The sequence below is a fragment of the Denticeps clupeoides genome, chromosome 3 (genome assembly GCF_900700375.1).
Source record: "Denticeps clupeoides chromosome 3, fDenClu1.1, whole genome shotgun sequence".
Classification (NCBI taxonomy): Eukaryota; Metazoa; Chordata; class Actinopteri; order Clupeiformes; family Denticipitidae; genus Denticeps; species Denticeps clupeoides.
The window spans coordinates 6252741-6280022 of NC_041709.1; the positions used below are offsets into that span (position 1 = coordinate 6252741).

The 27282-nt window shown below is 43.1% G+C and overlaps 1 protein-coding gene across 3 annotated transcripts in view; it reads left to right on the top strand.

Moving 5' to 3' along the window:
• The window catches only part of slc12a2 (solute carrier family 12 member 2), a 44750-nt gene extending 17718 nt beyond the window's left edge, over positions 1 to 27032 (top strand). For 2 of the 3 annotated variants that reach the window (XM_028971185.1, XM_028971187.1), the window contains exons 3-27: positions 908 to 983; positions 1319 to 1414; positions 4288 to 4427; positions 4571 to 4681; positions 5021 to 5129; positions 5514 to 5638; positions 5734 to 5818; positions 6011 to 6180; positions 6286 to 6393; positions 6475 to 6598; positions 6689 to 6790; positions 7987 to 8142; positions 9725 to 9824; positions 13844 to 13955; positions 15041 to 15181; positions 15297 to 15403; positions 16451 to 16530; positions 17027 to 17149; positions 19100 to 19147; positions 19668 to 19790; positions 20077 to 20188; positions 21868 to 21954; positions 22319 to 22454; positions 22771 to 22838; positions 24694 to 27032. In XM_028971185.1, the coding sequence (XP_028827018.1) occupies positions 908 to 983; positions 1319 to 1414; positions 4288 to 4427; positions 4571 to 4681; positions 5021 to 5129; positions 5514 to 5638; positions 5734 to 5818; positions 6011 to 6180; positions 6286 to 6393; positions 6475 to 6598; positions 6689 to 6790; positions 7987 to 8142; positions 9725 to 9824; positions 13844 to 13955; positions 15041 to 15181; positions 15297 to 15403; positions 16451 to 16530; positions 17027 to 17149; positions 19100 to 19147; positions 19668 to 19790; positions 20077 to 20188; positions 21868 to 21954; positions 22319 to 22454; positions 22771 to 22838; positions 24694 to 24829 (2775 nt within the window). In that variant the 3' untranslated portion in view covers positions 24830 to 27032. The remainder of the gene's footprint in view (positions 1 to 907; positions 984 to 1318; positions 1415 to 4287; positions 4428 to 4570; positions 4682 to 5020; positions 5130 to 5513; positions 5639 to 5733; positions 5819 to 6010; positions 6181 to 6285; positions 6394 to 6474; positions 6599 to 6688; positions 6791 to 7986; positions 8143 to 9724; positions 9825 to 13843; positions 13956 to 15040; positions 15182 to 15296; positions 15404 to 16450; positions 16531 to 17026; positions 17150 to 19099; positions 19148 to 19667; positions 19791 to 20076; positions 20189 to 21867; positions 21955 to 22318; positions 22455 to 22770; positions 22839 to 24693) is intronic. The other variant, XM_028971186.1, reaches the window with a different exon arrangement.
• The last annotated feature ends 250 nt before the right edge of the window (positions 27033 to 27282 follow it).

The window sequence follows — 27282 nt, forward strand, 5'->3', positions numbered from 1 at the left end:
GTCACACACTTCCCAGAACTCTGTTTCCTGTCACCCGTGCCTGTATTATGACACATAAAAGCCTCTCTGTGTTTCGCCCTGCATCAACATTGTGCTCATTTTCACCTGTTCATTCCAGCGACGTTTTAGAAATAAACCAAACCGTGCATCTGTTTCTTCTTAATATTACACGGGAACAGGGTGAATGTGGGAGAATTAGTGTGTCTGGCTAATATTGAGCCATATCCTGTGATAAGTCTGTAAGTAAACCAGACTTTGCAATAACTTGCGCTCTCTCTCATGTCGCAACAGGCCTTTTTTCCAGTTATTATTTAAAAAGAACATCATAGCCAACGTGCTCATTTACATGAAACTTACATTTTTATAGCACCAGATATATGCAAGTGTCATCTAATAGGATACTGGTATGTTACTGGTTGTATGTTACAGTACCGTTGTCACATGCTGTGTAAGATTCTAGTGGAGCGTTAGATCCGAAACATTTGCATGTTGTTCATTCCCAGACATATAATTAGAATTTAATGCATTGAATATTTGTGTGATTTCTTAATCAATTGATGCCATGCTTACTTCTTAGAATCATGATAGATCAACATTTTTTGCCGTTGATAGTCACCAAAGTGACTATTCAAGTATTTTGTGGGTTGTTCCTGATTCAACAGGAACAATTGTAGAATTAAAATAGAATTGTTCCCTTTCTGACCATCACATATTAGTGTGCTTCAAATATGAAACTTCTGTTTTTAAAAAGCACCTACTATTAGCGACTGGACCTGGGTTTGGATCCTGCCCTTTGTTCTGAGGTCTCAGAGTGGTATCTTCCCAGAGTTAGGCCACAGCGCAAGCTTGTGTCGCGTGTGTTTCTGTTGCGTACATGCTCCCTAACTGCCACCCTTCCTCTGTGCAGGTGCGCTGCATGTTGAACATTTGGGGGGTGATGCTCTTCATCCGCATGACATGGATCGTGGGCCAAGCGGGAATTGGTAGGTCACACCCCTGAGGCGACTTTGGGGAGCCTGTGTGAATTAGGCCCTGTTTTAATTCGCACACAAACCACTTGGCCTCCCCTCAGCTCCCTGACCATTCACCACCCGGCTGCTAAATGTTGCTGCTGCGTGGCACATGCAGTCAACTGTCAAAACCCAGCTCATTCTCCAGCACCATTGCTGTTATTCACATACTGTCGCGGAGTCCATGTCCTGACGAGAAGGGAAACTGTTAGAAAAGACAGATGAAAGTCTTGTTCAGGGACAGACATGCCTTTTAAAAGTTTTGTCATTTGTTAACCTGACTCATACTTTCTTGGTTTGTTCTCCAGTTTATTGCTGCATTATCATCTCTATTGCTACTGTTGTGACCACCATCACAGGCTGCTCGACCTCTGCGATCGCAACAAATGGATTTGTACGAGGAGGTGTGTATGTAATGCATGGTAGTTCTGCTTAAATAGACTGAATGGTGACGTCTTTAGGAAAGATGGCTCTGTGTTATTCCATGTGTCCTTTGTTTGGGGCAGTGGTGGCCTAGCGGTTATAATAGTAAGGGTGCCGCTTCGAATCCCTGGGCACCTGTCATGGCTGCTCGCTGCTTACCAAGGGTGATTGGTTAAATGCAGGGGACACATTTTGTTGTCACCATGTGCTGTGCTGCAGTGTATCACAATGACATTCGCTTCACTTTCCCTTTTCACTTTTGTGAGTAAGACACCTTTTTTTCAGTGTTGCTATGTCATTTTACTGCATCTTTCAGCTCAGAAAATGTTTGTACTAGAGTAATGATTTTTACCAGCTGAATTTGCAATCCATCGAATGGGGAGCCATATCTCACCATAAATACAATAAATAACCAGATTCCTAAAAAAAGGTGAATTCAGACCAAATTCATTAAAATTACATTAATTTTAGTGCTTTAATGATTGAAGATTGAACTCGTTGACCATGTTGCATGCTGAAGATACAGATTCACAGCAGCGTCTTGTTAGTCCAAACTGCAAATTCTTACTCGTCAAAATGTTTCCTCTTTGAAAGAAAAGTTCTGAACAAAAACTTCCCAGTGAGAGAAAATCGTAAAGGCCAGTGTTTTATATATGGTCATATTTATATAGTTTGTTGTTTTTTTTACTTATGAACCTTTAGAAGGGGCCATAGTCATCCTGAAAGACAGTACTCCCACTAGAAATCTCTCATCCTGGATTAGAAGATCACATTGATATGCAGCGTTGACATAACTATGTCATCAAAACCACCCATCTGCACCCATATGACTTTATAAGTGTGTGCACGTGCACACACATATACACACACTCCATATCTCCCAAAAATTTGTACACCCCTCACATTTTTGTAAATATTCAAATTTATCTTTCCTTGGAACAATATTGAAGATATGATGCAATGAAAAGTAGCAGTAAACATCTTATATAAGAATGCAAATTTGCTGTCCCCTCAACATAACTAAACACAGCCATTAATATCTAAACCTCTGGTAACAAAAAAACAAAACAAAAAAACTGACTGAAAATGTCCAAATTGTGCCTAAGTGTCATGTGACTTGTCTCAGGTGTGAAGGGGGAGCAGGTGTGTTAAACTTGGTGTTATCGCTATCAGCCTGGCCTACCAACACTCTGAAACTGAGCTGTAGTCTCATATCCAGAGGTCGTGAAATAATGTATGGGTGCTGCCTGCATTGCTGCAGAGGTTGAAGGGATTGCTGGGGGTGGGCGGGGTGTCAGACCATACGCTGCACACTGCATCAAATTAGTGTGGATGGCACAGAAGGAAGATAATGCACAAGAAAGCCTGAAGACAAGCAGACTATGGACATGGGCACTGGAGCCATGCCCTGTGGTCTGATGAGACAAAGATAAAATGATTTGGTTCATATGGTTTCAAGGGTGGCCACAACCAGGTGAGGAGAACAAAGACAAGTGTGTCTTGCCTACAGTGAAGCATGGTGGCAGTCACACAAAAGATTGACACTTTGGACATTTTAGTTGCTTTTGTTGCCAGCTGTTTAGACTTTGAGGGGACAGTAAATTTACACTGTAATACAAGCTGCACACTGGCTACTTTGAAGAAATGACTGATGTCCCAGGGGCAAGTATATTTACAAAAATGGACGCTCCTTTTGTGAGATACTGTATGTGTGTATATTAAAACATCCATAATACCACCCTGCGTTTCTGTGATCTGCTGCTCCACACAGGGGCGGCTCTGCTGGCACAGCACTCGCATTGGGATTATAGTTTTTAGGACAAGTGCTTTTTAGAGGGTTTCCATGGATCATTGTGAGAAGAACAATTCATGGCGACCACCCTTGGCCCCCCCATTCAGTCCACATGAAGAGGCCTTTATCTGCCCGAGCCCCACTGAATGTCCAGTGATTCACCTGGAGCCATTTGAAAGTCGGGGACAATACTCAGCACGTTGCTCTCAGTTGTTGCAGCATGTGGGGAAATTCAATAGTGTGTTTCTAAAACCCAGTGGTTCTCCCTCGAGTGTCTGAGAGATTCAGCGCTGGCACAGAGATCTGAAATGGATCCTGGATGTTCCCTGCCGTCCTGAGGAGGGGGCAGAAGGAAAAATAAGCATATCACTCAGTGTGCGAAATTTAGCTGCTCCTGTCTACGGTGAAACCGTACACGGATGGGAAAATAGTATTTGTAATATCAGGCGTTTGCTCTCTGTGGCCCTATGGAGAGTCCTATGCCAACAAAATCTTTATATGTTCCAGATTAATTTTTGTTTCCCTCTATGGACTCCTGGCCTGGTAGATGACCAAACAGTCCTGCTGAGCCCCATAAAGGAATCCTATTAGAGGCTTTTAAGTTCCATTGTTACACCTCAGTGGTGTTATTATTTGTGTTTCCGGTCTGGTAATCTCTTTTCCCCAATTGCTGGTGACTTTGCCCCCATATAGAAGTTGTACTTGATTGAGGTCACATGCCATGTTATGAGGATTACTTCAGTAGTGCTGCCTAGAGCATAATCCCTTAGAGACTAATCTTTCCAGGCATTCAAGAAATGTCCCGACCCCAGATATTAGCTGGTGCTCCATCTCCTGCTGATGGAGCACCAGTGCAGACCTGGCCACCCAGAGCCTAAGAAATTGTCCGTATTGACAACAGTGTGTGGAGTGATCTTTGTCAGGTTGCGGACCACATAAGCTGACTTTAATTAGGCACTTTGACTGCATATTGACCTTAGATATCATTTACATTTGACCTTGTGACTTCTGAATTGACCAATTCTGTTTGATGTAATAATTGTTATAACCTTTGTTTTATAGGAGGGGCATATTATTTGATATCGAGAAGTTTAGGCCCAGAGTTTGGTGGCTCCATTGGCCTTATTTTTGCCTTCGCTAATGCCGTGGCAGTGGCAATGTACGTCGTGGGCTTTGCTGAGACTGTTGTGGAGCTGCTTAGGGTAAGAGGGCTATATACATCAGCTGCACAATATGTGATATGGTCCATAATAATTTCACCAACACAATAAGTGGTGGCCATGCTTTGTTTTTTCACCATGCATGTCACTGTGTCACTAGTTCCTGATGGCCTCTGTCCCTACAGATGGGAGACTTGACTATGCTGGATGCAGTAAATGATGTCCGGATTGTTGGGACCATCACCGTTGTCATTCTACTGGGTATCTCAGTAGCAGGCATGGAATGGGAAGCCAAGGTAACTTAAGCTTTACATTCACAACAGGTTCAGAGCTTACCAAATATGGCTGGTCATGATTTACCAGGATTATAGATATCCTTATCTTATCTATATCCCAAGCAAAGTAGCAGCTCTGACTCTTATCCTGTTAAAAGGAAATGGGAGAACAGCTAATATAACCTTTTTGTTAAATAATTGAAACCCGTTCATTCTAAAGAACTGTGATTATATGACAAAATACATTTATTTTTAATCACAGCTATTCAACTATGTTTGGAAATTTTAAACAAAGATTTTTTTTATGCCATAATATCCACAATATTCTAAATACGACAAAAAAATTTTTTCGGTCTCCAGGCCCAGCTTATCCTGCTGTTCATCTTGCTCACTGCCATCTTCAACTACTTCATTGGGTCCTTCATCCCTGTGGAGTCCAAAGAAAAATATGGCTTTTTTAGCTATGACGGTAAGAGCATATTAGGAGAGTAAGCTTGGCATATGGAGGGGAGAAGCTTGGCCAGTTTTAAGTTTTTAATAGAGCATGTCTTCATAGCCTACACCCTGGTGACAACCAGCTAAATTAATCTTGTTTTGCAGTCACAAAAAGGAACTGTGAAGACACACTAGTAGATTTCTTTTAAATATAAAATTATTCACTATACAACAAATATACTCATTGATTTATATTGTTAACCTAAAATAATCTAGCCACTTAAATGGCAGCTTGATACATAGTGATACACTATGACTTTTTTTTCTTTTTTACAATCTAAACTAGTAATTGGTGTTCTGCTATTATAATAAAATCGTCTTATTAATCAACATCTCATTTCTGTGTTTCTTTTTTCAGCTTCCATCATGTGGGAGAACATGGGTCCAGACTTCCGAAAGGAGACGTTTTTCTCTGTGTTTGCAATCTTCTTCCCAGCAGCTACAGGGATCCTTGCTGGTGCCAATATCTCAGGAGATCTTGCGGTGGGGCCATAAGTTGTTCTAAACATAAACCTCTGTCAGAAATCTGTATGTGTCTGTTGTAAATTCAAGTAATGAGACACAACCTGGGGTTTCAGGATCCGCAAATGGCCATTCCAAGAGGCACCCTACTAGCCATTTTTATCACTGCGTTGGTTTACATTGGAGTTGCTGTCTCCACAGGTGAGCACACATTATACATGCGCAGGCTTTTGGGGTACAATGTAAAAGGTCATAGGTCACAGCACATGCTGGAGAATCACTTGTTCCCTGTTCAGATTGAAATAGTGAATTTTTCATGCAATTAAATTTTTTAATTGTGCAGCCTAATGAAAAATCGCTTTAATTTTTCATTTGCCTTTGTTCATTTAAAAGGAGCCTGCATAGTCCGGGATGCCACTGGCGAAATCGGCACAAATTTCACACTAGGCTTCAACAACTGCACAGGTCCTGCCTGCAAATATGGATACGACTTCTCCTCGTGCAAACTCCAACCCGGGCAGGATGAGTCCTCATGCAAATACGGCCTTCACAATGACTTCCAGGTACATCCTAAACATTTAGCAGCATACACTATACTACACTTTACTGTGTGTGTGTGTGTGTGTGTGTGTGTGTGTGTGTGTATATGAATATTGTGCTGAATGCAGGTCATGAGCGTCGTGTCTGGGTTCGGACCTCTCATTAGTGCTGGAATCTTTTCTGCCACGCTCTCATCTGCCCTGGCTTCACTGGTCAGCGCCCCCAAAGTGTTCCAGGTGAACTTTCACACCTCACTTTCTTTTTTCGTACATAATTTATTTCTTGTTTTCTGACTCTTTGTTTCATTTTACCAACAGGCTCTATGCAAAGACAACATCTATCCTGGGATAGCCTTCTTTGGAAAGGGATACGGGAAGAACAATGAGCCGCTACGAGGTTACATCCTCACTTTCCTCATTGCCCTGGCTTTCATTCTGATTGGTAATGATGGAAATCACAAGTACTCTTTGAAATAATCACTCATATATTTCTATATTGTGTTTTTTTTAATACCTATTTTTTTTTCCCTAGCTGAACTGAACACCATTGCACCGATCATTTCCAACTTTTTCCTCGCGTCCTATGCCCTGATCAATTTCTCAGTTTTTCACGCTTCCTTAGCTAACTCTCCAGGTAAGGCTATGCTGCTATTCCATCAGAATCCATCTTATTGAGCTGACCAATCCATTCCTTTACAGTAAAGTTTAATTGTGCTGGTGTCTTCAGTTTTAATGTCAGAGTAAATACCCTTCATTTCCTTTGGTTTGTCATATGGGACCCATACCTTTATTATAATGTACTGTGAAGTAAAGGGGGAAATGTGTTTATCTTTAATTATTATGTTGCACTAATAGTCCAGTGAATTATTCATTTCTGTACTTTACACATACCAGCGGTTCCCAGTCCTGTTTTCATTCCTACCTCTGTATTTCCAACCTACCAAATACAACATTCAGCTGATCCTAAGTAATCAACGGAGGCAGCAGGAATAGCACTGGGAATGCCTGGAATATACAATTTTCTACTGTAGACATGTTGTGTAAAGAGGTTTATGTTTCTCCCTTAAAAACCAAAGCTGTAGAAGACTTCAAGGTACATGTGCTCTTCTTTTTTTATATACTGACTTCACACGGTCCATACACACGCAACACCCCGACCTGAAGGGTACCAAGTTAAAACCCTGGCAAGAATCTGCACTAAGAAATCCAGACCAAGGCTCATTGTGCTACTGCAGCGTACCCTTCAGGTCTCTGTCATCATGTAACAGTACAGCCTTTACTCCACTAAAAAGCCTAGTCTTAGTCCCACAGCCTCGTCAGCCGCACACAAGTACACCGTTACTGGTCCAGTAGTGACCATAACCAGTCCCTGCACTGTAGTCGTTGTCTAACTGCCGCTAACTCATTTTAATCCAACTGTGTGCCCATGCTCCCAGAGTCGCTGAAACTCTACAGTAATGGCTGCACTAGTCTCCATTATACTGTAACCACAATATTTGTGTTGGGCCTCTGGGGAGAGAGAGTGAGACATAACGAAAGATTGGGTGTCTCTGAAAGCAATCTGCTCCCCTAGGGTGGGTGCGTCCGAAAAGGCAAACCGCCCTGGCCTGGGCGGGAACGGTAGTCTTGGTGTCTCCTCCATCACTGCTGTTGTAACAAACTTTTGGGGGAAACATGAGAGTTTTGTCTTACTTAGAGAAAACTGGGTCGATAATTAAATTTAATGCTGGACATAGGAGTAAGTTGACCTTATGACCTAAGTCAGGCTGAGAAATTTGCAGTCATGATTGTGCTGGTGGCACGAACCCATGATTCCTCTGTTTGTGACAGGGTGGCGTCCCAGCTTCAAGTACTTCAACAAGTGGGTGTCACTGGCAGGGGCGATCCTTTGCTGTGTGGTCATGTTCATCATCAACTGGTGGGCCGCCTTGCTGACCAACGTAATTGTACTGTCATTGTACATTTATGTCAGCTACAAGAAACCTGGTATGTTTCTCTCTTCAACACACAAACACACACATACACACACTATATAACAAAACCTTTCTACTGAACTCGAACTCAAGACACACAGAAATTACTAGTTTGGGTGTACAGACTCTATTCGGTTTGAACTATTTTTCCTTTTAGGATTTCGGTAGTCTCCTGGTTTTCTTTTCGTATGAGGGGAGTGCATGAGGGGCCAGTGCAGCATTGATGCTTGTTGGTGTGCTGAAACTGGAATTGGATTGAAGAAACAATGCACTGTGTAGAAAAACCATGCAATGTTTCTTTCTCCACTCAATGCTTTGTTACTCACATCTAGGTGTAGTGTTGTCAAAAGAACAAAGATTAATGTTACTAAAATGGAGAGTATTATTTCTAGTATCGTATTTCCTATACCGCTCATATTTCACTTTCTGCAAGAACATCTGGACCAAGTCCATTTTATATTGAGCATTTTGTATGGACTTTATGAGATTTTAGAAGAAAGCTTCGCAGAAAGTAACATCCTCCACACTCATGTCCTCAATGTTACTTCACTGTTTGATTTGTCAATTACACACATATATATTCTCATCACAGAAACCACCTTGGAAGTGTTTTAGATGACTGGGGAAATAAAACAGAGCTTTTTTTATGTTATATTCATATTTCACATTTGTGGTCAGCAGTACAACTTGAAACGCAAAATTGAAGCGTCTAGTCAGAGACTGCCCAATCGAATTTAAAATTTAGCCTCTTTAAATTTCCAGCAAATACTAAACACATTCGCACACGTACTAGAAGCTGTCCTGCTGCATAAATGACCTCCAGTCTGTCTGCTCTGATTCCCTCGCTTCCACCTCCCCTGTGCCTTCAAAGCGCCATACACTAATACTCTGAAACAGACTCCTGTATTAATATTGACATTTCGTTCTTGTTTTGCTGCTGTTTGTATTGCGTGTGTGAGAGATTTGAATTACAAGGCAGCTCTCACCACACACTGCATTACTCAATACTCTGCCGCTGCTTTTCCCCAAAGTAAACAAAAGCATAATTAAAATCAAATCCAACAGTTCTTTACATTTGCAGGTTGTATGCCCTTGAATTAGAAATGTCTGGGTTTTTGTCCACCCTGACTTTTTCAGCCATTGTGCTATTTACTAGCTTTACACCCCAGAAGGTGCATGTCTCCTGTTTAAAAGTAACATTTCTGCCGTTTTTATTGTGATTTTGTGAAAGTGGTGATCAGTAGCAAGTATGGAAAGGTTGCAGGTTCAAATCTTGAACTAGCCAATGTGCCACCGTCACACTGCTTTTGTTCCCCCAGATTTGTGTACACGTGTGTGATTGTGTGTCTCCGCCATGGTAGCTGCCATGCTTAATATAGTCTGATGAGTAATGTTACTTCGGAGAGATGAATCGGCAGCGATTAAAACGGCGTGTAATCAAGCGATATTCAGAGTCCGGATCGGCAAACAACAAAGATGGCCGGGTGGAGCACACTCACACACACACTTACAGGGAACCGCACACTCATATGCGCAGGAACACGCCCACCATGCCTCACATTTTGCGTTCTGTGCTTGCGCTGTCTTTGTTGCAGATGTGAACTGGGGTTCCTCCACACAAGCCCTGACCTACCACCAGGCCCTCACCCACAGCCTCCAGCTCTGCGGCGTGGCCGATCACATCAAGACCTACAGGTACGCTCACACCCACACCTGCTGCTAATGCTTACACCTGCCCGTGGTGATGGGGCAGGATGGGGGGGATTCTGGTTACATCACATGCGCCTGTGATCCTTGCCTTCCCGTTTGTGGCAGGAGCTGGCGCCAGGGCGAGGTTCTTGCCAAACCGCAGTTTAGGATAATTAGCAGGTTCGGCATCATTACACAACAGTTAGTGCCTCGCTGTGCTCCAATGAGAGGCGTGCCGATGTCACACAATATAATATTATCTCGCCTTATTACCTCTTTCCACTGGTGACAATGTAAACCGGCTGCTGGCTGAGACCTGGCTACTGAATAATGGATGAGGCCATTTTACTTTTTTTTTTTTTTTTCCCCTTTATTGTCCATATGGTAAATGTAAACCTTTTTTTTTTTTTTTTTTTGGGGGTCATAACTGACACTTGTAAATATTCAAATTTTGTCCGCGTATACATTTCCTGCTTCAGTTTAGGGTTGTTAAATATGAGCTTGGCGCAAAGATCTTTCCTGTCACGTAATGCAGATCTCTCATAACAAACAAGGGCGGTTAATCTGAAACTGTTTTGTAAGAAGTTAATATCGCCCCTAGTGAATCAGCCAAACCATCCATGCAATTTAAATAATATACGCTCACTGTCAGGATTTTCACTGCTGGCATATCCTGACAAACATACACAGGATTCCGAGGCCCTCCACAGGGCAAAACCGCACAAACAGGTAAAGTGAGCTTGCAGGCAAATCCACCCCCTTTCCACACATTTTTTTGTTCTCAGCCAATCCGGTGCCCTTCGCAATCCAAATAAATCATTTAAAATGCAGAATAATGGTGTTTTTGTTTTTTTTAATGCATTTTTTTTGTTTTGTTTTTTTCCATCATGAAAATTTCTCCTGCTGCAGAATCCTATTCCACCACTTGAACAGTACAGAGTGGTGCATGTTCAGCAAAATCAACCGTTCACGGTTAATTTACTCCTAATAAGGGCCAATTACCCTTTTGGATGGTGTGCGTTGTGAGATTATTATTTTTTTCCTCCCTGTGACTGTTGCTGGGATTTTGTTGGCTGTTTTTGATGAAGCGTCTGACTCATCTCCTGATTGAAGGAAGCAGCGGGGGAACAGGTAGGGTCAGAAGAGAGGTGAACTGCTGAGAGTCTCCAGCCTGCAGCGCCGGGGGAATTGCATAACAGAACGCCTGGGACAAAACTCTGCACTGCAGCCCCCTTTTTCTCCTGCTGAGACTTTTCCCATGGCTTTCTTCTGAAAACACTGTTTTCGCACACACACACACACACACACACACACATATCAGAACAAGAATCACGTTTATTGGCCAAGTATGTGAGCGAACTCCGGTGTCTCTCAAAACCAACAGTAATGAACAATATAAACGACTGGACTGGACTACTTCAGTTGCTTCAGGATGGAGTGTACAGGCCAAACATATGGACACACCTTCTCATTCAATGGGTTTTCTTAAATTTCATGTCCATTTACGTTGGTAGATTCTCACTGAAGGCATCAAAACTATGAATGAACACGTGTGGAGTTCTGTACTTAGCAAAAAGTGGAGACCTGGCCTCCACAGTCACCGGACCTGAACCCAGTCAAGATGGTTTGGGGTGAGCTGGACTGCAGTGTGAAGGCCAACAAGTGCTAAACACCTCTGGGAACTCCTTCAAGACTGTTGGAAAAGCATTTCAGGTGACGACCTCTTGAAGCTCATCGAGAGAATGCCAAGAGTGTGCAAAGCAGTAATCAGAGCAAAGGGTGGATATTTAGCAGAAACTACAATATGAAACACGTTTTCAGTTATTTCACGTTTTTTGTTAAGTACATAACTCCACATGTGTTCATTCATAGTTTTGATGCCTTCAGTGAGAATCTACCAATTTAAATGGTCATGAAAATAAAGAAAACACATTGAATGAGAAGGTGTGTCCAACTTTTGACCTGTACTATACATCCTCTGCTGGAGGATGGAGGAGATGTTGGTCTGCCGCTACAGGTCCTGGGAACTGGTGATTCCCAGGAACTGGGAGACACTCGGCTGTCTGATGTGGTAAGGGCAGTGTTGAGGAAGTCCACTGTCCTATCTACAATCTTCAGCATGTTTAGCTCCAGGTTGTGCTGACTGCATCAGAGTACCAGACCCTCAACTTCCTGTCTGTATGCATATTCGTCACCATCCTGAATTAGTCCAATGACTGTGGAGTCGTCTGTAGACTTCCTAGAGGTCCAGCCATTTGTGTAGAGCAGTGGGGAGAGGACACCAGGACTGTGGAACTGTGTTCCAGAAGTGTTCTCCACCCCAGGACTAAAGTCCTCAAACATGAACCTGGCATAAGTTGCAGGATGGTCAAGGTGTTGCAGGATGTAATGCTGCCCCATAGTCACTGCATAATCCACCAACCCTTTTGCCCAATAGGCAAACTGCAGGGGGTCCAGCTGGTGTCCTTCGCAAGGGCTAAAACCAGACCAGTTAAAAAGATTTCATGACCGCTGATGTGTGGTCTTTAGACATTCAGTGCTGTGGGTTTTTGAGGACCGGGATGATGGTAGAGCGTATAAAGCAGGATTGAACATCACGCAGCTCCATGCATATATGAAAGCTTTGTCATTGGGATGTACACAAGCACACAGTGAAACAGCGAAATGTGACCTCTTCATTTAACCCACCACTCTTAGTGAGCAGTGTGCAGCCATGTAATGTGTAGGGCACCTTGCTCAAGGGGACTTCAGTGGCACCCTGGTAGTTTTGAATTTGCTTCCTTACCCACTAGGCCACCAGTGTGTGTGTGAGTGGGAAAATGGTGTTATATAATGTGTGATTGTATGTATGGTTGGTGTGGGGTTGTACGTTGTAACGAATGTGTACTTTCAATCAGCTATAAGGCGTGTGGTTTTATCTTTACAAAAAGGATGCAATAGTTGCCATCAGTCAAATTGAAGAAATTGGGAGCACATTGCGGCTCATAAAGCATTCCCATGGTAATAAAACCTGTGTGGATTAAGGACCATCTGACCGTGTCTTCAGATTCAACCTTGTGCCCTGTGCCCTGTAATCCTGTTCTGCTTAACATATTTGCTTTGATGTTGGCCATTCTGGCCTTTCCAGATAAAAAGAAAAGTCTTTACCAAGCTCATGAAAACAAGGTGAAGTTACAGGTTTAACTGGCACTTCTTGTCTCTTTTTGAGTGTGTCAACTAACAAGAGTAACTTTTAGGAATGAGAGTTTCTTTGTTTTGTCAGTCCCGCTGTGCATCATAACTAGCGCTCTGCAACTATGGCCTATGGCCTTTTGATTGCACTGCAGACTGGTTTATAGTAGTTTTAATAATAAATGCAACTCACGCCTAGTGATTATATCAGAGGAAGAATTTCAGATCGAGTTCGTTTGGATCCCAGACGACAAGCTGTGTTGGAGATAGTGTGCGAAGGAGGCTCAGATGAGGGGGTGGGGTTGATTGGGTGGTGATCTGCTCATTTATTTCCAAATAAAACTCTGGCAGTGAGCAAAATGACCTCCAAACGTGGGGAAAGTTGCTTGTCAAGTAGGAGTTGTTATCTGAGCATTGAAATTGGTAAATGAATTGGTAGCCTGTGTGAGGACTCAACAAGGCACATTACATTACAATATAATAATTGTTTGAAGTTGAAGGGGAAATTATATTCAAATAAAAGCTGTATATTGTGATACATGCAGATGCATTTCAGATACATTTCATGAATGCTTTGAAATTATTGGTCATAACACACACACACACACACACACACACACACACACACACACACACACACACATATATATATATATATATATATATATATATATATATATATATATATATATATATATATATTCAGATACTTTCATGGTCATAACACTTCGTTACTGTTAAAAACACACGGTGCACCGCTTTCCCTTCTCTGGCATGCCCACACCATAAATGTGACCTCACAGATCACACTTATTATTATTATTATTTTTATTTTTTTCCCTTTTCCTTCTCAGACCACAATGCCTGGTGATGACCGGAGCACCCAACTCTCGGCCGGCGCTCCTGAACCTGGTTCATGCCTTCACCAAGAATGTGGGGCTCATGGTCTGTGGGCACGTCCGCATTGTGAGTACCTCAGAACAGCTACGTCAGTCATAATTGGCTTCCTCTATACCATTATTGACATGGTCTCTGCTGCCATCATGTGAGGTGTGGGGTGTGCTTTGAAGATAATTGCAGTACCATTGTCTCTTTCCTGCAACGTGCAAGGTTTAGGGGTGAAACCTTCACTGGGGCAGTGGTGGCCTAGCGGTTAAGGAAGTGGCCCCGTAATCAGAAGGTTGCCGGTTCGAATCCCGATCTGCCAAGCTGCTACTGAGGTGCCACTGAGCAAAGCACCGTCCCCACACACGGTTCCCCAGTTGCCTGTCATGGCTACCAACTGCTCACTAAGGGTGATGGTTAAAAGCAGAGGACACATTTCGTTGTGTCACTGTGTGCTGTGACAATCACTTCACTTTACATGTGGTCATCGGACATGGAGACTTTCTTCTATCAAGGAGCGTGGGTGCTTGTAGCCTAGTGGGTTACACTCGTCTATGAACCAGAAGACCACAGTCACATGTTCAAACCCCACTTACCACCATGGTACCCCTGAGCAAGACTATTAAGTTTGTCCATGCAGACTGTCCCTGTAACTACTGATTACATCTGCTAAATGCCTTAACTGTAAAAGTAAACTCTATTTTCCAGTTTGAGCACTACTCTAATCCGTAGGACAGCAGGACATCAAAATGTGATGTTAGCTGTGAAGATGTGTGCTGGGGTCTGTTCTCTCCTCCCCTAAAAGTAAAAAGCCATTAGCGGTTGTGTTGCACCGTGGGCCGATTAGCGGTCACCTGAGACTGAACTGTTTAGTACATTTGCTTGTGGAACTTTCTTGCACAACACTGAACCTTTGTTTGAAGGAACATTGACAAAACAATCTAACCCGGAGCTGTAAAACTTCTCTCCCATTATGGGACAGTTGAGACCAGGGTGATGTATTGGCTTCTGTGTCATTCTGGGACATTACCTGCCAAACCCTGGAATGATTCCATGGCAAGACCAGATTGGTCCATATGAGCTGTGAGCCTGCTGAGTTATATTGTTCCAGTACTTTGTGGAAAGTCTGTTTTTGTCTGATTTTAGTGTTCTTTATCGTCCTGCAGAGCAATCGCAAGCCGAACATCAAAGAGCTGAACAACGACATGCTGCGCTACCAGCGCTGGCTCCTAAATAACAACTCCAAGGCGTTCTATACACCCGTAATGGCCGAGGACCTGAGGCAGGGCTCACAGTTCCTGCTCCAGGTGTGTTGTGCTCCCCTTAGTCCTCTATTTGAACCATGGATTCCATTTATATATAAACCAAATTTATCACTTTGTGTATGTGTGTGTGTGTGTGTGTGTGTGTACATATTTAAAGGCTGCTGGCCTGGGCAGGCTGAAGCCCAACACCCTGGTGCTCGGCTTCAAGAACAACTGGAGGGAATGTGACCTGAAGGAAGTGGAGACCTACATCAACCTGATTCAGTAAGAAAAAGAAAATCCTGCAATTAACAATCCTACAGTCAAACACTCTCCAGCCCCTCAACTTCTGGCCCCTAATCAGCTCGGTCACCTCCCGGATCCTTTTAGCAACATTAGCCTGATGGTTATGTGGTCTGAGTGAAAGCTCATAGAGATGCTCTCACAGTGATTCCTTGGTCCTGTGTGATTAAAAGAAAGGCGTAACACAAGACATGCCAGTCACTCTGATTTGGCCCGAAATCCTCCCATCGGAGTCATAAGATTTGTCAAGTGAGATTATGAGTCATGGATTTGGGGCAGAACTGTTCCTGGCAAAAATGCACTTCTCAATATAATGAAGATGCACGTGGGAGAGCGACATCATAATATATGAGTGGGAACATATGTCTACCAAAAATGAATCAGAATAAGGAGCCGTTTTCATCAGGGCAACATAATAATTACAGAATGTAAATTATACTTTAATAACAGCTTGTATTTTAATCATTTTCATTCCTACCTAAAATCACAAATGTACATAATACATAAAAACAGGGGTTGCCAAAGTTAGTCTAGTAACTGTGATAAGGGATATTTTCATTGTGCTTTATAAAACATGATTCAAGTTAATCTGCTGGGTGAGAAGTGACATTAACACACTTCCTACACACAGTGTGGCCAGACATTGTAGTAAATAGGCAGTGTACTTCTACCTACTCAGTTTTACTTCACCTGTCTCAGAAGGTCAAACTGTGAAGTATGTTAATTGCAATGAGTAAATTCGTCCAGGGGTTTTGTGAAATGTTGAAGTTTAGGTGTCATGCTGCCAAAACTGGTGACCCTGTGACAACATTGAACTTCAACAGATTGGACATCCTTTGTTTGCAGGCCACATGTGCGCACCGAGGTGGTCTGTGTGCGCGCTTGTTTGTTTGCTTGCGCACGGCTGAGTATTTACCCGAGTGTCTGTAAGCACCAGGCCCTGGATGAAAGCTTCTGGGTTTAATGCGGCGTGGCGTACGCAAGTCCATGTGCTGGCCGCACTAACGGTAGTTTATTTGTGCTTTGCAGCGATGCCTTTGACTTCCAGTATGGAATGGTCATCTTGAGGCTGAGTGAGGGGCTTGATGTGTCCCACATTCAAGGACAAGGTAAGTGCTTCCTGTCACCACTGGTCTTTGTTTTCCACGTTTTATTTGACTAGGCTACATTTTTTTTATATTTAAAGTTATAGTTTTGCTTCCTGTCTGAGCCACATAGTTTTGCAAAGAATATTTAGAGTATGTATGGATGTGTGCCATAATTTGTCTGCATTTTAACACAGGCAACAATAATGGCACACCCTGCCCTCCATAAGAAGTGCAGTGCCTGGAGATTTGTTGTTGTTAATGGGGACCTATTAGCATTTAACAGTTGAGTTCCTCCTTGGACTCATCCTGTAAGCTGCAGCCAAGGCACGCAGTAGCTCCTTCTGTCCCCTCAAACCAGCCCGGTGAAATCTGTCCAAATGGTCTAAACTGGTCCAAAGCCTTTTTGTTTTTTATCATGTTTAGCATTTCCTCTCTGGGGTCTTTTTTCTGGCTGTTATTATGATATAATACAATGATTCTCACATTTAAAATAGATTTTCCTTCTTTTTTGTATCAGATGATACATCTGCTATGAAAGACGTGGTGGTTTTCATCGATGTGAACAAAGACTCAGACGGCGACTCGTCAAAACCTTCTTCCAAAGCCACCAGCGTGCAGAACAGTCCAGCAGTGCAGAAAGGTTTGAAGCTGTTCACCTAAATCTAGTGCCACAGTGCAGCCCAAACTGCTGAACTCCACAAGCCGAAGGGGAAAAAGATGATGGGTGAAAAGTGACTGAAGGCAGATCCAATAAAGCCCCTTTCATTTTCTGCAGACGCAGCCAGTTCCTGAGCTAGTTCAGACAGGAACTTGCTGGCTGTGACTGGTGTTGGGCATATTAAGCATACACTCTGCAAACTGACCTGTGTTCCCAATGACTGGTGGTCCAGTACAGTGCATTTTATATTATTACCTGTTGCTACGTATCAAAACGTAGCAACAGGTTATAAATATCATTCATATAATACACAGCATGATAGTAAATGTCATGCGGATATTGGGGTCTGGTGTTTTAGTGTGAGCAGAGTTGCCATGTCGCGTGTAATTGGAACAATATTGTTCATTGCAGTGCAGAGATGCCACCGAAGTGAAATCTCGGGAGGGCAATAATCCTGTATATATACTCACAATTATGCAAAATACGTATGGAATATCAGTTTAAAATGCGGGCAGTAAAGAGCGAATGTTCTACACAAGCTGTGGCTGGGAGAGGAGGAAATAATTTCCCACCAGCGCTTGTTTGTGGTTGTCTGTCTGTAGCATAAAGCCTCATAGAGATTCTGACTGTTTTTGACTTTTTTTTTTTTTTTCTTTCAAATTAATGTTATTATATTATAAAACAGGCTACTCTTAGAACCAGTCTCAGCGTTCGCATTATATCGGGATAATTTATCACCAGCATTGACACTCACACTGAATAATTATTTAAATTATTTGGCCATTAGGTTTCTTCTGACAGGAAATGACATTAGCATGTCGACACTGCGTCACAAATGTTAATGGGATGAACAGTTCTGGGCCTGACCGCGTACGTGTGTTTGTAAGTGTGCGTCGCTGTAGCCTAGACTCCCTGATTAGAGTACATTAGAATTGGCGTAAACAGGGCCCGAGTTCCCACACTGTACAACATCTGGCCGAGCGGCGGAGGGGAGTTTCTCCGATGCTCCCGTTAACCTTGCAGGTCAGGCAAGTGGCACTTTCTCATGGAGGACGTGGACGTCTGCGTTAGAGGACCTTCTTTAGGAGTTAACATTTTTTTCAGCACAGAATGATTTGCATCTTGCATCCCTTATTCATTTCATTTCATTGCAAAACCAGAGGCATTTTTTTTGGCAAACAAGAGAAACAGAGTTTGAAGATCAGTGTCATCGGGCTAATCCTCTTAGAAGAAACCAGCACTAACTTTTTTTTTTTCTTCTTCCAAATGTGTGGGAAGATTTTTTTTCACTCTTTCCACATGTGCCTTGCTCCTCTGATGTCCCTGTAGAAGTGAGTGCAGGCACTACTAGGCTTTTTGCCCCATTGACATCCTTTATGAGGCTGGTATATGGGGCTGGTAGTAGCCTAGTGGGTAACACATTCGCCTATGAACCAGGGTACTCGCCTATGAACCAGGAGACCCAGGTTCAAGTCCCGCTTACTACCATTGTGTCCCTGAGCAAGACACTTAACCCTAAGGTGCTCCAGGGGGACTGTCCCTGTAAATACTGATTGTAAGTCGCTCTGGATAAGGGCGTCTGATAAATGCTGTAAATGTAAATGATGTAAATGTTATGAAAGTACTTTTTAAAGTCTCATTTCGTGAACCTCCATATCTTCAAAGCACCATTGGTGTTTTTCTTAAATGTCGCTCCCTGACGGAGGCTGAACTCTCTGCTCACTGCAGATAGCACAGTGTCCCCCGAGAGGGACGATGCGCCCTTCCCTGCCTGTGTTTTCTGCAGTTGGGAGCCGTTTCAATTTCGTTTGCGCCATTCCTAAGGTTACACACTTCCAGAACAGACCTTTCATTGTACCTCACTGCAGACGCATGTGTTTTCCATCACTACAGCAGAGAACATTAACCCTTCTGTTTTTTTCCCCTATCCAGATGACTACGATGACGGCAAGGCCCCCATGCAGCCTCTGTTGAAAAAAGGCAGGCAGTTGACACTCAGTCTCTCTCTCTCTCTCTCTCTTTTTTTTTTCCCCTCCTCACAGCCCTGTTTGATCTCTCGCTTTCAGCCTTTGCTACCTGCTTGCCTGGATTAACGTCTTTTCAGCTCTTCTGCAAGATTTCTGCCAGTACCCTCAGCTTACAGCAGCCTGTAGAGCCTGTCTCTGTTTGTGTGTCGCCTTATACTGCCTAGTGACCACTTCCTTTTTCCTTTCTGCAGTGTCACACATTTCCCCTCCTAACGTCTTCAGGAACCTTCTGGTTTTGAGTGTCTGTGCTTGTTAATGTACCATAAAAACTCACAAATTATATATCGGGGTGTGTACATCAGAAAAGTGATTTTTAGTATGAGTATAATAAGATGGTGACATGAACAGTGTGTATATACAGTTGCACTTCACCCTTGTCAGTTGCTGAGGCTCAAAGACTGTGTGTGTGTGTGTGTGTGTGTGTGTGTGTGTGTGTGTGTGTGTGTGTGTGTGTGTGTGTGTGTGATGTATAGATAAAAAGAGCCCGACCACACCGCTGAACATGGCAGATCAGAAGCTGCTGGATGCCAGTCAGCAGTTCCAGAAGAAGCAGGGAAAAGGAACAGTGGATGTGTGGTGGCTGTTTGATGATGGAGGTGAGGTGTCCATTCACACGCACACACACTCTCACTTGCTTTCTGAGACCTGCACTCACACAGTCGACTCACTCACCCTCAAACTTTACTCACTGACACTTCCTCTCTCTTTCTCTCCTTTTTATTGTCAGTCCGCCGATTTCCACCACTCCATACTTCATCGACACTTCCTCCCTCCGAGGAAGCAACGCAACAAAAATATTTATTCCCGCGCTAATAGGTTGTTCTCCTCCAGTGTAAATTTCAACAGCACTGCGGGCCTGAAGCTTTTCTCCTCTCCCTGCAGGTCTGACTCTGCTCATTCCCTACCTGATTGCAAACAAGAAGAAGTGGAAGGACTGTAAGATCCGCGTCTTCATCGGAGGCAAAATCAACCGTATCGACCACGACCGCAGAGCGTGAGTTTTCACCCTCCGCTCTGGGCAAACGGCGAGCAGGAGAACCCTTCAAGACCTTGGTGCCTCCATCCAGTCTGTAGTTCCATTTAAATCATGTGTTGGCATGGCAACCAGGAGATCTTGTGTTTTTTTTTGTTTTTTTTTTTATAAGTGTACATGCAGTACCATTTCCTCCATTTAATACTGTACCTACTTCAGTTTTATGGGAAGTGTGTTTGTGCCTTATACTGCCTAGTGACTACTTCCTTTTTCACACATTTCCCCTCCTAACTTCCTGCACAACCCCCCATCCCTACCCTGTACCTCTCAGTTCACCTTTTAATTTATACTGACCACTATCAGCATTTTGACCAGGACTATGGCCCATGTTGCGTTAAGGCTCTGGACTCCACTGTGGGATTAACCCCGGCGCTCTGCGTTAAAACGACACATCTTTTACGTAAACTCTTTATCCGTCTCCCCAATCTGCTCGCCGCTGAAGCTGCACCACATGCCGGTTATTGTCCAACACAAATGTTTCACATTGTCCTTTGCAGCTGCCTGCCTGCTCCCTTTTGTTAGCTAAATTTAGCCTCCTGCTCTGGCAGCCCACCCTGCCATAGGAGGGAAAAAAAAAAATCACCTTCCTGTTGAGGGGGAGCTGCGAGCTCCTTGCAGCTCCAGCAGCTGATCTCTCCAGCTACTTTAATGTGGATTCTGCAGTGTTAGGATCAATTAGCTGCTGTTTCCATGGAAATGAAATCCGTTTGTGTTTGTGTTTGAAGGTCTTTGGAGAAGAAAGATAAAGTGCTTTCCCCACTGATTTCCAAGAAGTAACCATGACATGACACCCTAGTCAATGCATGGGCTTCTACAAGATTTCAGTTGCCACCCCATACACTGCTACATGAAGTGCTGTAATTTAGATGAATATGTTTATTGCAACTGGAACACAGACACACAATGCAGGACGTTCATCATAATCATATTTTGTATTGTTTATTTAGAGCTTGTTAGTGTAATTGTCAAATCACCATCCCCACACACTGCTCCCCGGGCGCCCGGGCAAGGGTTAAAAGCCGAGGACTCATTTCATTGTGTCACCATGTGCTGTGCTGCAGTGTTTCACAATGACAATCACTTCCCGTTCACTCACATTTCTGTAATGCAGTGGTACAGCGCTATTGGAGGGCGGAGCCACACTTCCCACCATTCGTGCCCAATGTGCAGACAACAAAATGCATCCTCTTTAGCCATGACAGGTGCCCAGGGAGCAGAGTGTGGGGACAGTGCTTTGCTCAGTGGCACCTTGGCAGCTCTGGATTCAAACCTTCAGATTACGGGTTCACTTCCTGTCCCGCTTGGCCACCACTGCCCCAGTTCTGATTAAGTGAATTTAACAGTATTACAACAATGTTGGGCAAATGAATTAAACATCAGGATTTGTGAGGGTTCTGGGGCTTTTATGGGGCTAGAAGCAAAACAGACACCTTACACCTGAGCTCTTCTATTTTTATCCAAATCCCCTTCAGATCCCCCTGGGTCCACCTGTGTTCCCAGCTCGCCTCTCTCCAGCCGCTACTTTGAAGCTGCCATTTAGATGCTCTCCGAATGGATTTGTTTGTCATCACTGCAGGCTTGTGGTTGCCTTTTAAAACAAGAAAGAGACTGAGACAGAGCCTTTTCATTTCCTCTTTCAGGATGGCGGCGCTGCTCAGCAAATTCAGGATAGACTTCTCCGATATCACAGTCCTGGGGGATATCAACATCAAGCCCAAGTCAGAGAGGTGAGATGTGAGGAAAACACGGTTGGCCCAATGAAAGCTTTTCTCTGCCTGCAATCGCCTGCTGGGGACATCAGCATCTCAGCCTGGAAAAGCCACATCATTTCCCAAATATTAATGATTGTCTGAAGACGGTGATAACGACAGCACTAATGGGCTTTAATGTGGAAGTGGCTCTATACGATTACTGTAAAACCACGCATGTTGTCAGGTTTATTTTGTCTCGTGTGTGTATTTTATGATCGTAATTATTGGCTAATGATGTAATGCTGTGTGGTTTCTGGAATGAAATGGACCAGTGGAAGAGCTGGACATGCATTTAAGTGTCTGTGTCTGTGTGTGTGTGTGTGTGTGTGCGCGCGCGCAGTCTTGCCGCCTTTGCACAGCTGATTGAGCCGTACAGGTTAAAGGAGGATGATATGGAACAGGACGCTGCTGAGAAGCTGAAGGCCGAAGAGCCCTGGAGAATCACAGACAACGAGATTGAGCTGTACAAGGCCAAGGTCTGTCTCTTCTGCTCTTCCCCACTATACAGCTCAGCATTCCTGACTTTCCTGACTGTGTGTGTGTGAGTTTACGCATGTGATCGCTTAGTCCCTTGCATCTTACTACACAAATACTTCACAGATGTGATTCACTATTATTTTTCTAGCCAGAGAACTTTTTTTTTTTTTGTGTGGACAAGACTGCCCTTGCTTTGTACTCAGGATGGGTGTGTATGTGTATGCTGTGTGTGTGACATCATCCTGTAATGCAACACTCTTCTCTGCCTGACCCATGTGCCTTTTTTTTTTTTTTTTTTTTTTTTTTTTTTTGTAGAGCAATCGACAGATCAGGCTGAATGAACTGCTGAAGGAGCACTCCAGTACAGCCAACCTCATTGTCATGTGAGTACATTTCATATGTGCTTGTACAGAGTGCTGCATGTGGCACTGTCACTGTCATTGCCATCTGTAATATTACATTATGATCCCTTTCAATGCTTGCGAATGGGACTTCCTGATGTGTGTATTAATAGACCTTGTAGTAAGCAGAGCTCTAGTATAGTGAGGCAGTATGTGTGTGCACTCTGTTCAGTCCTAATCCTCAGGCTTCATTTTAAGCGAAACATCAATTAATTACTATTAATCATGCACCCACACTAGGGCAATAGCGACTTGAGATTTATTCAGGTAGGGTGACTGTGGAGACCAGGTCTCCACTTTTAAGTACATAACTCCACATGTGTTCATTCATAGTTTTGATGCCTTCAGTGAGAGTCTACCAATGTAAATGGTCATGAAAATAAAGAAAACACATTGAATGAGAAGGTGTGTCCAAACTTTTGGCCTGCACTGCACCTTAAACACTTCAAGCTGTAAGATATTGATCGTGCAATAAGCTGTTCATTTTACATCCGATGTACACATGATCTGATTAGTGGATTTATTGCAAAAACAATTGGTGACTAGGTGACTATCATTAAATAATCGTTAGTGGCAGAGATGGAAGTCAAGTAACATGTGTAAATATAAGCCAATCAGAGACAGCGATTTCGCACACGCAGAGATGGCAAAAAACACAACCCGTCATGGGGCCACCGATTTATTCCTCTGAAGTTGACACGTCTTTTCTATTTCCCAGCATGACCTAGCTTGCAAAACAAACATCGAAAAGGTGTTTAGCCCTTATGGAGATACAGAAAGAAAACCACCAAAACATTTGTGGCCCTTAATTAAGGCAAATATCACAAAGATGGCAGTAAATACAAAGCTTCTATTAAGGTCACTGTTCTATGATTCCTCAGCTCCAAAATATGGCAACTTCTATTAAATGAAGTGTCCCCTGGCTAAATCAGCTATAAAACATATTGTACGGGTACTTCACTGGCATTTCTTGTATAATTTCTTGGCCTCTGGGAGTAGCTGATTGGGGTTATGTGTTCCTATCCAGTATCTGTGGCTGAGATCAGCATGAGGCTCAGTCATGAAACGTCTGAGTGCTTCTCCGCCACCTTTTAAAAGACCTCAATAAAACATTTTCCTTCCAATGCCTTTTTGTATTCATCCCCCCAGCTCCCTCTCCTGAATGAGCCACACTGAGAGGTCATGGGTCCTGCAGCACCCTGTATTTCCTGGAACTAATTATGCCTGCATTGTATTAGGTCTAATTAAAAAAAATAAAAGGCGCATACACACAAACACAGACACCGTTCCCAGGTTCAAGTGGCACTTCTGCATGTGCCTGAATGGAAGCGTTTGAAAGTTGGAATAAAATAATGTCCAAATTGAGATGTGGCTTTGAGTCTTTTTAATCAAAGGCTGTTTGTATTTGGCTGTGCAGCAGAGTGGCATTTATACAAACCATGTCCTGATGAAAGAGGGAAAAAAAAGTCTTTAAACCGAAGATCAAAGACATTGGTTCCCACATAGAGCCCATAAATCTCAGTGTTCTTTGCAAAATGTCTTCATTTTGTGCCCAACTTCTATTTAGTCATATGTTCATATTTTAATAATGCTTAATTTTAATGCAAAATACAAATTTAATTAGGAAGTTCAACAAATACACTGGACAAACAACGATCATTTGAGTTATTCTTATTTGAACAAAGGTTGTTCAGCAAAATGTCCTTTGATCAAAATTTCTCATTTGTTTCTCTAAATAAAGGTTCTTTCTGCAGCACAGTGTCAGTTTCTGACTACTGTCATCATTTGTATGTTTTGTGTGTGACCTTTGACTCTGTCCTCTTGGTCCATTCTGCAGGAGCATGCCTCTGGCCAGGAAGGGTGCCGTGTCCAGTGCCCTGTACATGGCCTGGCTGGAAACTCTGTCCAGGGACCTTCCACCCATCCTGCTGGTGCGCGGAAACCATCAGAGTGTCCTGACCTTCTACTCTTAAAACTCACACGCACACACACCCCACCCCCCCTCCACAGACACACAAACAACAATACATGTGCACACACACACACACACACACACACACACACACACACACACACATACACCTTCCCCAGGAACCCTCACCACACCGCTGCACAAACACACACGAGCCCAAGATGAGAGCTGGGCAGTCAGTGGGTCATAAGATGATGATGAGTATTTAGAATGATGATGATTAGTGAAGTAGCAGTGCTGTTGAGGAGGCTGTACACACGTTGCACAGGGGAGGGTATGTTGGGATGGGTGGGGGCGAGCACCCGTGGGGGCAACTCCATGCCTGGTGGTCCCTGCTTCATTTGGATGCAAAGCTGAAGAGGATAGGGTACATTTTCTGTACCCCCATTTGGATGAGTTGATGGGAAGAAGGTCTTTTACACATTCTTCTCCGAAAGACAGGCGCTGATGTATGCAGAGCTGTTCGGAATTCTGATTTATCATTATTGTTGTATTTGTTGCTGTCAGTCTAAATTTGTGATCAGTTTGCTGCAAGAATCAGCAATAATCACCCTTGTTTCCTCTCCCTCTTGGGAGAAACCATGCAGAACACTTTGGCAACACTATTATTATTATTATTATTATTATTATTACTTTTTTATTTTATAGCCTTATGGATGTGCCTTCCAGTTCAATCGAATTCTATTCTAGAACTTTTTTTTTTTTAAGATAAAAACCGCTTTGTATATTTTAAAAAATACAAATTACATCCTTGTTTTACTGAGGATTTTCCCACAAGCGGAGTAATGTTTGGTGGCTCCTCTTCAGCACATTAGTGGGTTTGCCCCCCTTCTCAGTTTTCTTTCTAATTTTCAGTTATGCAGTCTTCCTTTTCTAAGGTGTAATTGGAGAGATGGAACGTACGGCCCCCTCCGGTACTGGTAGTGGCTTCTGTTCTGTGATCTTTTTATATTTTGTATCCTGTGGAGCTTGATTGCAGTTCAGACAGCAGTGGATTTTAAGGTTTTCCGTGCTGAAGAACTGACACTCATGTGCTCGGAGGTACAAGTGTCAACGCTACCGGGAAAATAAAATAAAATTTTGAATAAAAGGCGACTCTTTGCCTGCGGTCCCCCATCATTTGACACGACGAGAAGAAAGGAGGGTGGTTGGCCCTTGCGGTGTACATGATTTTGCCTTAATGAAATGTTCCCTTTTAGATAGATATCTATATATTCAATAAATATATAAGCCATACTGGCTGGGTGGTTGATGAAATGCCTGGACTGATGCAGTCAAAGCTGGTGGAATTTGATGTAAATAGAGAATGTAATGTCTTCATACAGCAGTTTCTTTCCAAAAATGTATGTAAATTCTATATATATATAAATATATACAAGGGTTTGTCCGGACGTTCCTAATCTTTAATCCATGAAATGGTCTGTCTGTAAATTTGAAGTGTGTGTGATACTCATTTACCCTGCATTAACTTGTGCTGCCTCGGCCATAAACCTGTAGGCCTGTGGCTGCAGGGTCAGGTCAGTCATGTTCATAGCTCCTTCACTCTGGCCTCGGGTTTCACTGAGGCTGCGATTTGTCAAGTTTGCAGTAGTTTTGAGGCTGGAGAGCCATCTGAATGTTGCAGATGCTGCCTCTAGGTCCGATGGATTCATACCTCTATGCAGACGTACGGTTTTACTCACTCAATTTCTCACTCATTTCTGTCCGTCCCCCCCGGCATGAGCTCTCACACTTTGTATGGAAAGTTCTCAACACAGATTGTCCTATACTGCCAGACCCGCCCTTTCACTGTCCGATGGGGACTGGATTCAGATGACAGTTTCCCAGTTCTGCATCTTTACAGCCGTGGAGATTGCGTGTTTCAAATTGTACGCATTAGCCGGCCTATTCGAGTCATCAGAGCATCGTGTCTGCCTGGGGTGAGGACGGCATGAGAGGAATGTCTGTCTGCCTTCAGTAGAACTCAAGGCCACCATGTGATTGTCCAATGCCAGTCAGAGGAGCATAAAAACACTGTACCTTCAGCAGGTATGCAGTTCCTGACTCCTGGTACAGAATGTCCATGATAGTGGATGATGAGGTCAGTCTCCTGAATGTAAATACCACAAACAAAAAGCACATCTTTACACACAAGTACTCACTGGATTGAGGTTTTTGTTCATTTTTCAGTGCAGTACAACATTCTAATTTACCCCCCCCCCCCCCCCCCCCCTTTTTTTTTTTTTTTTTTTTTTTTAAATGAACCCACAAAACTACATTCCACAATGAAACAATTCACAAATTAAATAATAAAATGTACTTTTTTTTCTTCTTTTTTTTTTTTCTTTCCTTTTTTTAAAATCACTTATTTAGACCTACTTATAGTCAATCTATATTGTGTTTTAAATAAAGGAGTACTTTGAAGTATGTGCTCATGTATTAAGCTTTTTTTATTATTATTATAAATTGTTTTCT